We start from the raw sequence: 14078 nt of genomic DNA, 5'->3' as shown, positions 1-14078 counted from the left end.
GGTTCGTATATCAATTTATTTATTTGCATTTTAATAATCATTTTGTTACTATTCGTACATGACACAGTTTTGTAACTTTCAGATTATTTTGGATATTATGGTAGATTTGAGTGTATTTAGGATAATAGTTGCGCTTTCTTCTATTTTCAAATTTATATATCAAATACCCAAAATATGGATACAAAATCATACAAAAATAAAAGAGGAATTAGAATTAGACGCATTAGCGGTAACAGAACCGAAGATTCTTTATTAGATTCCGAGTCCGATGAAGATCATCCAGTAGCATTTACCACGGGACGCATAAATGTTATTGACGGTGATGATGAATTGAGTACCGAGTAGTCGTCAGATGAGGAAAATTCAAGAAAAAAAAATTGTTTTGATCAGTATCCCAGACGAGTAATAATTGTCATCAGTAACAATTGTCATCATTCGCGTTTAAGCATTTATGCACAGAAGTGGAAACATATTGTAAGCCGTTGTTACTTCAAAGTTACAAATTGAATTAGTTATAATAAAGTTGTTTAAACCGTGAAATATTTTTTTAAGTAGCATACACAGGTTTATAATAATAGATTTTCCCTCGCATAAATTTTGTTATATTTAAGAAAAAAATTCGACCCATAGAGGGTTGCAGAGGAAACCCTGGTAAATAGCATAAGTTCTCCCAGTTTGCATTACAGTTTCCTTTAGGTTTCTGCTTGGACAATAATTATGTTTGCCGGCTCGGCTCGGCTCGGATCGGCTCGGTTCGACTCGGCTAGGCGCATCAGCCCTCGGCAGGATATGAAGCGTTACTCCAGCAACTGCTACTTATGCGTGTCCTCGTCCCCCTTGCGTTCCCTCGCCGTCGAGTTCCCTGCCGACGTTGCAATTAAGTACGAGATTTGTCAGGTCCCCGGCACCACTATTGTTCCCCCGTTCACTGCGAACTGTAAATACGATTAAACGCGTCCTAACGCATGCTCCGGGAACAAAGGAGCTCGTAAACGGGCAACCTTAACGATGGCCAAGAGCTGCCGGGAACAATACCGAGAACATTCGGACTAATTGCCGATTGAAAATCCATTTCTTCCGTTGTCCGCCTCGTACAATGGATACCGGAGTGGATTCACGGCGAGCGGGATCGAGGAAAGATGACTTCGATGATTGTCTTCGCGCAATCGACAAGAAAATATACGCTGACTCGGCGAACGTCGCCGTCTCGTCGTTTCGATTTTCGAAAAATTCTCGACGATTCAACTGCAATAGTACGGCAACCATTTTGGATGCATTTTGAAACTTCGAGCTTCCTCTATTTAATGACTCCTTGATACTTAATACAGGATTTTTCGAGAGAGTTTTATGAATTCTTGTATAGGACTCGTTTCCCGTTTTTCTTCGGTAAAACAGTTAAAATAAAATTGCGCGCTGAATTTCAAGAATCGTTGTACAGAGGAAGCTTCTATCTCGAAGCCTAAGGTAAATTCAGTCACGAAACAAATTGAAAAATCTTTTTAATGTAAGTACATGTAATTTTACATGTAATTTATGTAATAATGTACACGTCATTTTATTCATCTGTTTTAAATCGAAATAAGATTTAATTTGTCTGTTATCGATACTTGATCATTAGAATTAACGCAGACGTACAATAAATGTAAAATTGTCTGCTTTTAGAAGAGTTTATTAACGAGAATGGAGTTTTAGTCAGTGTGGCTCTGAAAGAAATCGTAGGCCAATTTAAACTATTTTCGAGATGAAACATGTCTTCGCTTTCTCACGCACAATATCATACCTAAAGCATTTCTCAGAGAAAGTATGCACGATGGATCGTGAAAGTGGAGATCCTAAGCTTTAAGATCGCGTCCAGAATGATTATTGAGCTTATGCAAAAGTGTATAGTACAAGCTTCAGAATCAGTACGGATTAATCAGCCAAAGAGATTCCTTCTTGCAAGATCGACTTCCCGAAAATCGGAAGCTTAAAATTCGATCGAATACTTTTCAGACCCGCGGTATTTTCTATTTTGTTGAACGAGGAAGCGGCCCGTTAATACCGGCGTGCTTCGCGTGCCCGTGCTAATTAACTGTAACGGGACGTCCTAAATGTCGGTCGAGTTAATTCGTTTTTGTCTCGGCGCTCGTTTCGTTCGGCGATCGTCTTCCTGGACCCTTAGCCGTGTGTATACACGTACAGCCGACTGTCCGGAGTAATGGGGATTTTTTCATGCAAAAAATTCGCCACGGCTGATTGACTGCGTCTTCATATTATAATTACTCGTTAGCCGAGCCGTATTTTACGGCGAGCGTTTTGAGCCGTGTGTTAAGGATACCGGGTGTGCATATCGGGTGGCCGAAGAAGGGTTTACAGCGGTGCCGGGACGAGCCATTTGCTCGCCGATCAATCTGGTTTCTTCTTCTAGTCCGCTGGTCTCGAGGAAGTCGGATGCTGGGAGTACCGATTTGTTCACAATTCCTGCTCTTTTACGAGTGTTTAATACTTGATCGTTCACGTGATTTTTGTCTCCCTCTAGCAGTAAGCAGAAACGGGAGAACGTTATAGTATGAATTTTGATTTTAATTTGTAACAGACGCAAATTTCTTTAAAATTGTAGGAGTGAGCTTTGCGAGCAGAGAGAATTGAAGATTTCGAAAACCTAATGAAAATGGACGTAATATAGTTTTCTGAGATTTCGAGCTTCTTCTTTTGTAATTCCAGGCCGATTTCATCGACCACGAAAATACTCTTGCCCGTTTCTAACCGTTTGAGTCCCAGGGATTATTCAGAAAACACGATCGAAAAACGCCGAACAGCGTAATAGCGCTTGTCTTAATTGATTGCAAAGAGAACCAAGCGGCGCGTTAGCGCTCGTCAAGATTGATAACCAAAACCAACAGAAAAAAAAGACAAGAAAAGCAGCTATGCGATGTACGTGCGTCACTAAAGTTTGATCGCGACACAAGATCTGAACAGCGCGTCGCGCTGCTTGGGACTCAAACGGTTAAAATTGTAGGAGTAAGCTTTGCGAGCAGAGAGAATTGAAGATTTCGAAAACCTAATGAAAATGGACGTAATATAGTTTTCTGAGATTTCGAGCTTCTTCTTTTGTAATTCCAGATCAATTTTATCGACCGCAAAGATACTCTTGCCTGTGTTTAATTCTGAATGTACTAGTTTCTTAGAAGAAAAAGAAAATATATAGTGTTTTTAACGAGATAGCAAAATTTGATTTTCCTAGCAGATTATTGCTAGGCAATATTAACACTATGCCGTCCAGTGGCACCCCGCTGGTGCCATGCAAAAACTATCTGTTGTATGTCGGTGGTACCACTTTGGTGTCATTTTAAAAAACTGAAATAACATTTGATATATATTTCTTGGGTGTTAAAAGGCAGCAAACGTTAGTTATATAGTTTAGAGAAGAAGAATTAAGTATGAAAATTCTGGGATGATTTATCTTAATTTTAGGAATTTATATTACCTCCATCTTCGAAATTTTCTTTTAAATCGAACATTTCCAAGCTATTATGCCGGCGTCAAACAAAAGAATCGTATCTAAGGGACGGCATAGTGTTAATTGAACGATGTTGTAAAACAGAATCGAGAGCTTTCCAGGGCAGCTGTATAGTGTCATTTACGCTCTTCAAAAGAATTTTAGTAATCCACTCTTGGCCAGTGACGCTATTTTTATTATAATCACACTTGTGTGTACGAGTTCGTGTTACGTTAATAACATATCATATCTAAGATCTGCGGACGGCATAGTGTTAATAAATCGCAGCGACCTGCGACGCTTTCCAGTCAACAACTCCGTCTTTTCTCCACCACTGACAGACCCAGCGAAAAGAAAATCGCGCAGGCATATTACGCAGATATTACGCGCGTAGACGCAGCCAGGAGTATTCGCAGCTGTCGAGCACGATGCCGGCGAAAATGATTGGAATGCGAGGTGCATGCCTCGCGTCGTCGAATAACGAATTTCACACTAGCAGGTTCCGGTCCATGCTTGCTTAGCCAGTGAGTCATATCGTACCAAAACAAAGCGAAGCGGAACTACGGAAGTGGTACGAAGTGTACAGAGTGTGCAATCTTTCATTTTAGCGTTGTTGACGATCGGATAACCGTACCGCTACCACCTTATATTAACACTATGCCGTCCGGTGGCACCACGCTGGTGCCACGCAAAAACTATCTATTGTATGCCGGTGGTACCACTTTGGTGCCATTTTAAAAAACTGAAATAACATTTGAACTATATTTCTTGGGTAATATAGTTTTCTGAGATTTCGAGCTTCTTCTTTTGTAATTCCAGGCCGATTTCATCGACCGCGAAAATACTCTTGCCCGTTTTTAATTCTGAATGTACTAGTTTCTTAGAAGAAAAGGAAAATATATAGTGTTTTTAACGAGAGAACAAAATTTGATTTTCCTAGCAGATTATTGCTAAGCAATATTAACACTATGCCGTCCGGTGGCACCACGCTGGTGCCACGCAAAAACTGTCTGTTGTATGCCGGTGGTACCACTTTGGTGCCATTTCAAAAAACTGAAATAACATTAGATCTATATTTCTTGGGTGTTAAAAGGCAGCAAACGTTAGTTATATAGTTATATAGCATTATAATTACATAGCATTGTGCTTATTTAACTAAGAATTAAGTACGAAAATTCTTGAATGACTTATCTGAATTTTAGGAATTTATATTACCGCCATCTTCGAAATTCTTTTTAAAATCTAAAATTTCCGAACTATTATGTCGGCGTCAAACAAAAGAATCATGTCTAAGATCTGCGGACGGCATAGTGTTAAATCTAAACCAAGCATTCGCGATAGAGCCTCGTCGTATCGAGAAACGAAAGTAACGATTCTTCGATAGAATCGTTCGTCATTCGCAAAGCCGCTCGCTAAAACGTAAGAGGCTCTGTGAAAATGTGTATACACATCGAACAAACAATTTCTGTCATGTTTTCCAATTCCGCCCTCGATCCATGTAAAATGGGGATGCTAAAAGAGTCAGGACAAACGAAGCTTGAATTTTAAACGTCAGTGCGCGCGCGCGCGCGCGCACAAACACACGGCGAAAACGGCGAAAACGGTCCCGGCACAAAACGTTCGAAAACAACAAACAGAACAAAACGTAACAAAACAAAACGAAACAAGAGAAATCGAAAAAAAAGGCGGAGAGAAACGCGAGAGAGTGAAAGAGGCGGAGAGAAAGCGGGGGTGGAGGATATCGCCGAATAGCACAGTTTGTTAGCGGGATTTATTTCATTTTTCGGAAAGACAAAAAACAACGGTTTTAACCGGGGGGCTCGACGTCCCTCTCTGTTCATTCAGAATGTCGGACTTCCTGGCGGACTGCGCGGAGAGGATAATCGTGCTGGGTATCGTGCACAGGCGGATCATAAATCGATTCCATAAATTCATCCTCTGGCTGGGCACCCCGTTGCACAGGGTGCAGGACACCAAGCCGAACGAGTTCTGCCGTATCGTGTCCGAATTCGCGTTGGAGTACAGAACCACCCGTGAACGGGTGATACAGCAGCTCGAGAAAAAAGCCAATCACCGTGAAAGAAATAAGACCAGGGGGAAGATGATCACAGAGGTGAGTTACAAGCCGGGTCTCATATTTTTCTTTGGTCCCGTGGTCGCTGAAAATCTTTCGGAGCCACCGGCTCCGCTCTCATCAAATACAGTTATCGGAGCGTGAAGGGCATTATGGTGCTCCTTCCCCTCCCTCTCCCCGTTCCGCTCTTTCTCTTTCTGTCACTCTCTCTCTCTCTCTCTCTCTCTCTCTCTCTCTTTCTCTTTCTCTCTTTTCCTGTTTCCCTCTCCCGAGCCTTTCCCCCCACCACCGTTAAACCTCTCTCTGTGCCAGTGCCTCACCCTCCGGCTAGGGGAATAAATTGCTTTTTTGCCGCGGGGAGAATCAATTTCTTTTCTTGCCTACCGTTGCATTAATATCCCGCTTGTCTCCGTTTTCATTTCTGCAATATCGTCGAATACGCGGCCGCATCTGTGAACCCGATGTCTCCTCTGATCGTTACAGGTTGGCAAGTTCAGGACGAAAGAGGATCGCGCGGACGCGGAGCTCAGGCAACTGCTCGGAAGCGATATCTCCGACGTCGAGAGTATTCACGGTACCTTACCTTGGAGGAGACAGAGGAAAGATGGTGAGTACCCACTGACCCCTTCTTTCTTTCTCTCTTCCTTACTCTTAACCGATCTCTTGCTCCTGCTTCTGCCGTCTTTTCTTTTCTCCCGAGCTCTCGCGACGCTGCGGAGAGCGATCCTTTTGTCGTCAAAACTCGATTCTTCGGCTGCGATATCTTTCGAACGTAGCTTTTTTTCCATGAAACAACAAGCCTTTAAAGCTTTGACATCGCTATAAGATTTCGTAATTTTCGTAGATGTTTCTCTGTTCATGATCCTATCGTGCGAATGTACAGTGTACGTAGTATGCTATAGCAATGTTGCAAGTACGTGTAATGTTACAGCAATGCTACAGACACGTGTAATAATAAAATAAAAGGAAGAAAACATTGGAACACAAACGCTTAAACAGAAGTATGTGCTTCTATTATCATTTTGTAATAGCTACAAATAAAAAATGTCGATGATCTTCGTATACAGAGTAATATTAGGTTGGAAACTATGAAACGGGCATTCCGTCAGTTCGTGCCGTACATATGAGTCCAATTTTTTTACTTTGTTTATTGCACGCAGATGTTTCAACACAGCCGTATGGCTAGTTCCTAGCTTAGTCCCAAGTTTACGAATAGCTGTGTCTGGATCGGATTCCACAGTCGTCCTTAATTCCTCGTTATCAATATGGACCGGTGGTCTTCCTCGAGGCTCATTGACGATGCTCAAATTGCCAGAACGAAATTTTTGGGACCAATATCGAGCATTTTTTTCATTGGTGTATCCGTCTCCGAAAGCTTGATTAACGTTTCTCGAAGCTTGAGCTGCGCTATGATTCAATTTGTACTCATACAAAAAAAAAGTAGATGTAAATCGCATTTTGTTTCCATCTGGTTTCGGAGAAATATAAAATCAAAATGGAACACAAACATGAAAAAATTTTACAAAACGAGTAAGAAGAATACCTTTAAAATTTATAAATAAAAATATCGAGCGCACGTTGTAACGAACCTCTCTCAGTCGCAGTTGAACACAGACTAACCAAAAACGCCCGTTTCATAGTTTCCAACCTAATATATAACTTTCAGAAGAACATGTTGCTTACCAGCTTTGCTAATTAAATTATCTCCTCAATGTTTCCCTTTTGAACAATTTCTCGTATCATCGAAACCAATCGGAGTATGCAAAGTCATCCGCTCTGCATAGAAACGTTATAAAAGCCCGAAAGGCTATAGAACAAAATTGTAGAACAATCGTAAAAGCCATGAAAAGACATTAGAGAAGAAAAGAAATTAGCACAGGCGAAGATTCGTACAAATGCGCCGCCATTAAACCGGTCTCGAAATGCATTCGAAAACAGCATCGGCGACCGATGGAAACATTCGCCAGCGTTATTTTGCGACGGTTTTTCCTCCATTCGATCCTGATCGATCCGTCGGTCGGCGTTCCCAGCATCGTCGTTATATTAAACGAGAATAATCGGTGGTCCGTACCGGTCGGCCGAGCGTCGGGACGCAATTTGCAACATAAATCCCTTTTCCGCGGGTCACATTCATTGATCGTGGCATTCTAATATCCTGCCCTCGACAAGTTTCATATTTCTACATTACGCGGAGTCTGGCCTCGCGAAGCCCCGGAACACAGAACAGAACAAACGCGAGGCAATAAAACGCAATAATACCGGCGCTCGTTTTGTCCCCCGATCGGAGGACAGAAATCGTTGCAGCGATTTTACACTTTGTTTCAACCTTTCTTCATCCTGCAGAGTTTCTGGGGCCAGTATCGGGGATGTCCAGCTTAACTGAAGCATTCTTTGCTGCCTCGAAAGCCATGTTCAATCCCATAGAATACAATTTCGCGATACTCAAATTTCTTCGTCTATCGCTATTTCTTCTAATAATCGTAATGAATAGTCTGCGAATTTTATGCATTTATGACAAAAACGAGTAGATCAAATACAAAACAAGAAACACACATTTAAAGAACTTAAAAATCGTGTTTTTATCAATTCATTGAAATTGTTAAAAAAGGAAATAAATATTTACGTAGCTTCTGTATCTTGCAATAAATGCAGACGATTTTTATTTTGCATAAAAATCCACAGATTATTAAATGCGAGAAATTTTGATACTCATGAGCGATCTTAATATTGTTTAATACGATAGTACTACAGGGTGACCCAAAAATGTCTCGCAATCCGCAAATGGGGGATTCCTGAGATCATTTGAAGCAACTTTTTCCTTAGCGGAAATGCAACCCGTGGCTTCGTTTACGAATTATTAACGAAAAACACTGACCAATGAGAGGCGAGCTCGCCCAGCGCTAGGCGGCCGAGCCAATCGGCGGAACTGGGATTCGACCGCTCGACCGCTGGCGCCGTTGGCTCACGCGAGCTTAGCTGGCGCGAGGCGACCGAGCCAACGAGCAGTCGAAGCCCAGTTCCGCTCATTGGCTCGGCCGTCTCGCGCCAGCTGATCTCGCCTCTCATTGGTCACTGTTTTTCGTTAATAACTCGTAAACAAAACGGCGGATTGCATTTTCGCTAAGGAGAAAGTTACTTTAAATGACCTCAGGAATCCCCCATTTGCGGATTACGAGACATTTTTGGGACACTCTGTTTTATTACTCTTTGATCATATTATTGCGAAATGTAGAACCCACACGTCGAATGATAATTTCGGATAGATAGTTGAATAAGCGAAACAAGATTACATACGTACGATATTGTTTCTAAATACACTCTTATTGCAAATTTTATGCACATTTTTCTTACGTGAATTGATCGTAATACAAGATCACGTGCTCACATTACAAGTGATATTTTCGAGTGACTCGACAGGATTTCATTCGAATATGCGTACATCCCTACTCGCAAAAACGAAAATCTTCGCCGCGAATGTTGCACACGCCGACCGCGTCCCTCGGATACACCGCGAGCAAAGGGTTTTTTAGAATCGGGAACTTCTCGGGTCGGGAAGAGAGCGAGCCTTGAGCCTGGAAGCCCCCGCCTCTCGAAGATAAGAACAAAGTGCGAAAATTTCTCCTCGTTCCGGTAATGTTCTAGCCGGTGGCGGTGCGAGATAAATGCCCTCCTTAAGCAAACGTTCTCGAGAGCCAAGAGATACTGGGGATAGCGGGGACTCATTCGACGGGGTTACCGGAAAATGAAAAGTAACGACATCGAGATTTCGGAGGACATCGGTGACCCCGTTCCACCGCAAAAACGCGGGGTCAGAGTTTACCGCGGGGTGGTTCCCCTTCTCCCGGCTCTCTTACGCCGCGGCTCGTTTCGGCCGAATGCTCCCGGAGATGTTTCTTCGGTTCGTGGCTCGGCCTTATATAATTTGATTCTTCAAGATGTTGCGGACTTTATCGTTTATTGGTGTACGCCGTGCTCTTCGATCGGGTGACCTGCTTTCGGTGCTACAGCTGGTCGCCCGAGTCTTCGTAGACAGCAGACAAACAACTGCGAATACGAAAACGAAATGCTTGCTTGCTCCTTTTCCTAATTGCACGTGTCATGCAAATCGACTTCTGCCCGTCGACGAGGAAATTTCTCTTTCTAAGGCGACCTTTCCAGTGAACGAACATTTAAGCTGCGTGTTTGTCGAAATAATCGCAAGCGAGATTCGTTTGCCTTCAAGCTCATACATTTCTAAATAGAATTCTAGCATTTTTTGATCGTTATAGATTTTTTTTTTTTAATGTAACATAAGATTCGGATAAATGCTGGGATATATCGATAAACTTTTACAAAATGCAAGGCGTCTGTAGCTGTATAATAGAACTTCCGTATAAATTGGAATATGGAAACGCTTAAACGTTACATTTTCATATGACACAGGAAACGTTCATTCACCGGACAAATCACCGTATATGTATTTTATATTTATTCAGGAAGGAAATTCATAATTTCAATTTAAATGAAAAATTCATTTAATTTGCAATTTAAAGCAAACTGTAACCTCTGTGCTTCGTACAGTTCGTACAGGAATTTGATTCGACAAATATTCATTTTCGCAATAAAAACCCATCGAACGTCCAATCGCAACGAAGCAATCATTTATGTTTTACTTTATAATGAATTGTTTCTCCGATGGTGCGTAAACAGTGACCCACAAACATTCGTATTAAAATGCAACCGAGCCGCGAGCTTTCCCAGCACCGAAACAATAGATTCAGAATTCCTTCGAGCGCGAAGAGCGCGTCGCATTTAACGGAACGCTGCGCCTAGGAAGCCGGTTACCAAAACAAATAATAATGTCGCGTTAAGCAAGCCGCTTCCAATTCCCGGCAAGAAACGGCCACCCGGTGCATTATCCCAGGAAGCTAATGTTCCCGCATACTTCCATTAAGCCGGAGAATCACGAGCCTCGCAAAACCCAGCCTCGGCGCGTGAATTATTAAACGACCTTAGAAACAGCGAAATCGCGAGTGTCGCGGACGAATCAAAAAACATTGTTCGCATTCGTTACACCGGAAGGGAGAACGAGGAAGAGGCGGGCAGCGAGAGAGAGAGAGAGAGAGAGAGAGAGAGGGAGGGAGAGAGAATGAGAGAGAATGAGAGAGCAATCTCCGCGGACCTATCCCGGCAGCCGGCAAGACACCGTTCCGACGTTATCGTGGCACGCTCTGCCATAACTTCTGACATTTCATCGTCGGAATTAGCCATCAGCGGGCGCCGGGCGATGATCGCTGGAAAACGTCGGACAATGTAGGAAACTGATAGCGCGGAGGTCACGCGAGATCGCCTGGGATTATGGTCGCGAATAGTGGCCCCGGGCTGGCGACGGAATTTTTATCCTTTCCGACTCGAGCAGACAGATTTCTGGGGTCAGAGGTGACCGTGCAACCAACGTCGCCTTGCGAATGATTCAAAATCTAACGCTGCGATTGTCGAACTTGTAAAACATTCTAACAAATCACTGATCCCTTGCATTACGACTTCTTTCGCAGCTGCGTCGTTGATCAACGCTTCTTCTTGAAATGACAAAAGGCAGTTTTTGTTCGAAAGTTGCTGAAATTGGAAAGATCCTTTCAATTCGTTCTAATATTGGTTACACTGCGTTTGCCGATCTAAATACAGTAATGTCTCCCTTACTGACGCTCGGATTGTCCACTAAAATGGATAATTTGGGAGGAGGAGATACGATTGTTCGAGCGCTGCGGCTCGTTTTTACAATTGTGGACAATTTATAACTATAAAAATAAACCGCAAGGCTCGAACAATCGTGTCTCCTCTTCCCAAATTGTCCATTTCTGTGGTCAATCTGGGCGTCAATTAGAGAGACCTTACTGTATAGAAATTGGTTGAATCCACGAATGATCATAAAAGAAATTCAAATTGTTCAATTTGACCCCGGTCTAGGAAAATGTCGGAGGTCAAAATCGCCTCGCGCCATCCCCTCTTTACGGCTCGTAAACTTGCGCTGGGCCTCGCGCATTACCGTGTAGCTGCAGCCATCGTAACTTTTCTTCCCCTTTTATTCCTGTGTATGCTCCCCTATAAAATACCTAAACGGTCCGCCTAAGTCGCCCGCGTGGAAGCAAGAGGACCACACCAATCCTCTTCCCCGGCTTCCGGCACACCTGGGAACGATTCCGCGCGGATTCCGGCACGCATCCCGGTGTCGCGGGGATCACGATTTGTCGCGGCGGATTCCGCACGACCCGGGATTCCTCCTGGCCTTTATTGCATTCATATCCGTGGCCTCCCGCGGACGGTTTCGTATCCGCGCCGAGATTGCCACCGAGTAAAACGTCGGACGGTCTCGACGACTGGTTTTCCAGCGCGCCGTCGCCGCCGCCGCCGTCGTCGTCATCGCCGTCGCTGGCCGCGCAGCTCGTCCCCGGATCAGTCCGAAGGATTTAGAACGTTTTAATGAAACGGTCGCCGCGCCGGTTCGGCAAATATTACCGGAGATAGGTCGGGAATAAAGTGGCGGGATTTTAATTCGCGAGGACGTGACCCGGCGACCTTTTTATTTCGGTCCGTGCTCGGCGGATGGGAGTGCCGTATTTTTAAAAGCTTCCGCCGGGGAACCGGGGATTTCGCGGTGGATTTTCGGCCTTCTCTAAGAAGATCGTCGCGATGGAAATACCCGAAATAACGGGGCTCGTGTAATCGTTTCGTAGAACCTAGTCTTCCGATGATAAATGCAGTTTCAACCTTGAACTCGTCGACATCTTCGTGTCTATTGATTTTCGAAATTTTCTTGAAGCTGTCGATATTTGTAAAAGAAATTGTCCCGCGTGTAATTGAATTTGGCCGAATAGAGTAATCGAGTTGTTCTTGTCGAAATTCAAGGATTTCGCGAGCTCGTTCGTTGTTTCGAACACGAAACACCGTGTTCACCTACGCACATTGTTATGGACGGTCGACTAACATTCGTTACGACCGTGCTGCGGATTTTGATATCGAGTTATTTATAATAAACATCACTGTGAGAAATATAAGATACAGGGATGCGAAGCGCAACTGAATTCGGTATTGTTCAAACATTCGAGCTTGCATGTCAAAACCTCCATTGTTTGCAGGCAACATGCGCCAAATTTGGCTTCCCAAACCATCGTACACGAGATATTATTGTGTAATTGTAAACAGTAATTACAGAGAGAGAGAGAGAGAGAGAGAGACTGAGAAGAATGAGAGATGTAGCAAAAGATAGAAGAGTGATTGGTGGTCTAAACTTATAATAAATATCCCGCTATAAATAAGCAAAAATGGTAGCTGGAATTTATAGACTAATTGTTCTAGTCTGAGACCATTTCGTTTTATTTCGCCTGTTCATGGCTGCTTTTCTTTTTTTTATTTCGGCTCCACTTTGCACTGAAATACATCAGTCTCTCGGTTATTTTCACGGCATATAAAGTCCAGGTATTCCTGGCAACCACGGAATCCAAGAAACCTTGATAAAACTGCTACAAAAAGGTATCTAACGCGACACGTTCCAATCAAACAGAATGTCGCTTATTTACCACAGATGGATGGCTTGTATTTTTGCGGACACCGCGAGATAGGTTGCTATAGAGCGAAGCGAACGCCCTTCTCCCGGCGTTGAATCGATGAAATCGGAAATCTCGTCAAGGTGACGGGCAGACTTCCATGAATACGCGAACTCAATTTCCACATTCATGCGATCGCTTGGTATTTCAAACGCGTCGAACATCAAGCCGTTCGAGGAGAGTCGCACAGCCCGGGCCGGAAATAAAATTGGTGTCATTTAACGTACCGAGCGGTTCCCATGCAGCGAATACCAGACCGAAAAGCTCGGTACTCGAGCACATTCAAGGCTAACTAGGTTGACCGCATCGAGAAACTTCGCTCCTTCTTTTCCCTCGGCCATGGAAATTCCGCCCGGCCTCGGCCTCGGCCTCTCGGTATCGGCCTCGGTCTCTCGCGTCCACCCTCACACCCTGAAACCGCTTCTTCGTGCGGCCCTTCCAGAACACGCTCGTATCGGATTTACACAGCCAGCGAGACCGCCGATGGAGGCTTCTTTCAGACGAGTTTCAAAGAAGCTCTCAAAGAACTCCCCGTGCTTTTGACGGTTCCGAAGTTTCTACCCCGCGGACCGGCCACCGGGAAAGACTGTTCCGTGAAACGTTAGCCCGGGAGCTGCTACGAAAGAAGAATGCCCCCCACACCCCGCACGCCCCCGCAACCGTGATCCGTGATCCGCGATCCGTGATCCGTGATCCACGCCAAGCCTCTTCCGAGTTCCGAGCCGGGACTGAACATGTATCTTGGGAATTGTTCCGGATAAAACGGATACTCTGCTGCACCGTTTAATGCGCTTTCATCTTCCGCGAATTTCCCTGTATTCCCCCCCGACCGTCCACGGAGATGGGGAATCGTGGAAATGTTATTTACCGAAGACCTTCAAAAACTTGCGAAGTAGTACCCGATAGAAAGCAGCGAATGAAACGGTCGAAGAAAATTGTTATC

General features: G+C 44.0%; 1 protein-coding gene across 8 annotated transcripts in view; it reads left to right on the top strand.

Annotated features, from left to right (window-relative positions):
* Fhos (Formin homology 2 domain containing) overlaps positions 1-14078 on the top strand; it is a 385440-nt gene that overhangs the window by 343486 nt on the left and 27876 nt on the right. For all 8 annotated transcript variants that reach the window (XR_013033133.1, XR_013033134.1, XM_033473786.2 and 5 more), the window contains 2 exons: positions 5324-5591; positions 6036-6159. Coding sequence is in view for 6 of the 8 variants with exons in the window: in XM_033473786.2 (XP_033329677.2) it covers positions 5324-5591; positions 6036-6159 (392 nt within the window). In the remaining 2 variants the exon portion in view is untranslated. The remainder of the gene's footprint in view (positions 1-5323; positions 5592-6035; positions 6160-14078) is intronic.

This window comes from Megalopta genalis, chromosome 4 (assembly GCF_051020955.1).
Source record: "Megalopta genalis isolate 19385.01 chromosome 4, iyMegGena1_principal, whole genome shotgun sequence".
NCBI lineage: Eukaryota > Metazoa > Arthropoda > Insecta > Hymenoptera > Halictidae > Megalopta > Megalopta genalis.
This window is presented reverse-complemented; position numbering and strand designations above follow the sequence as displayed.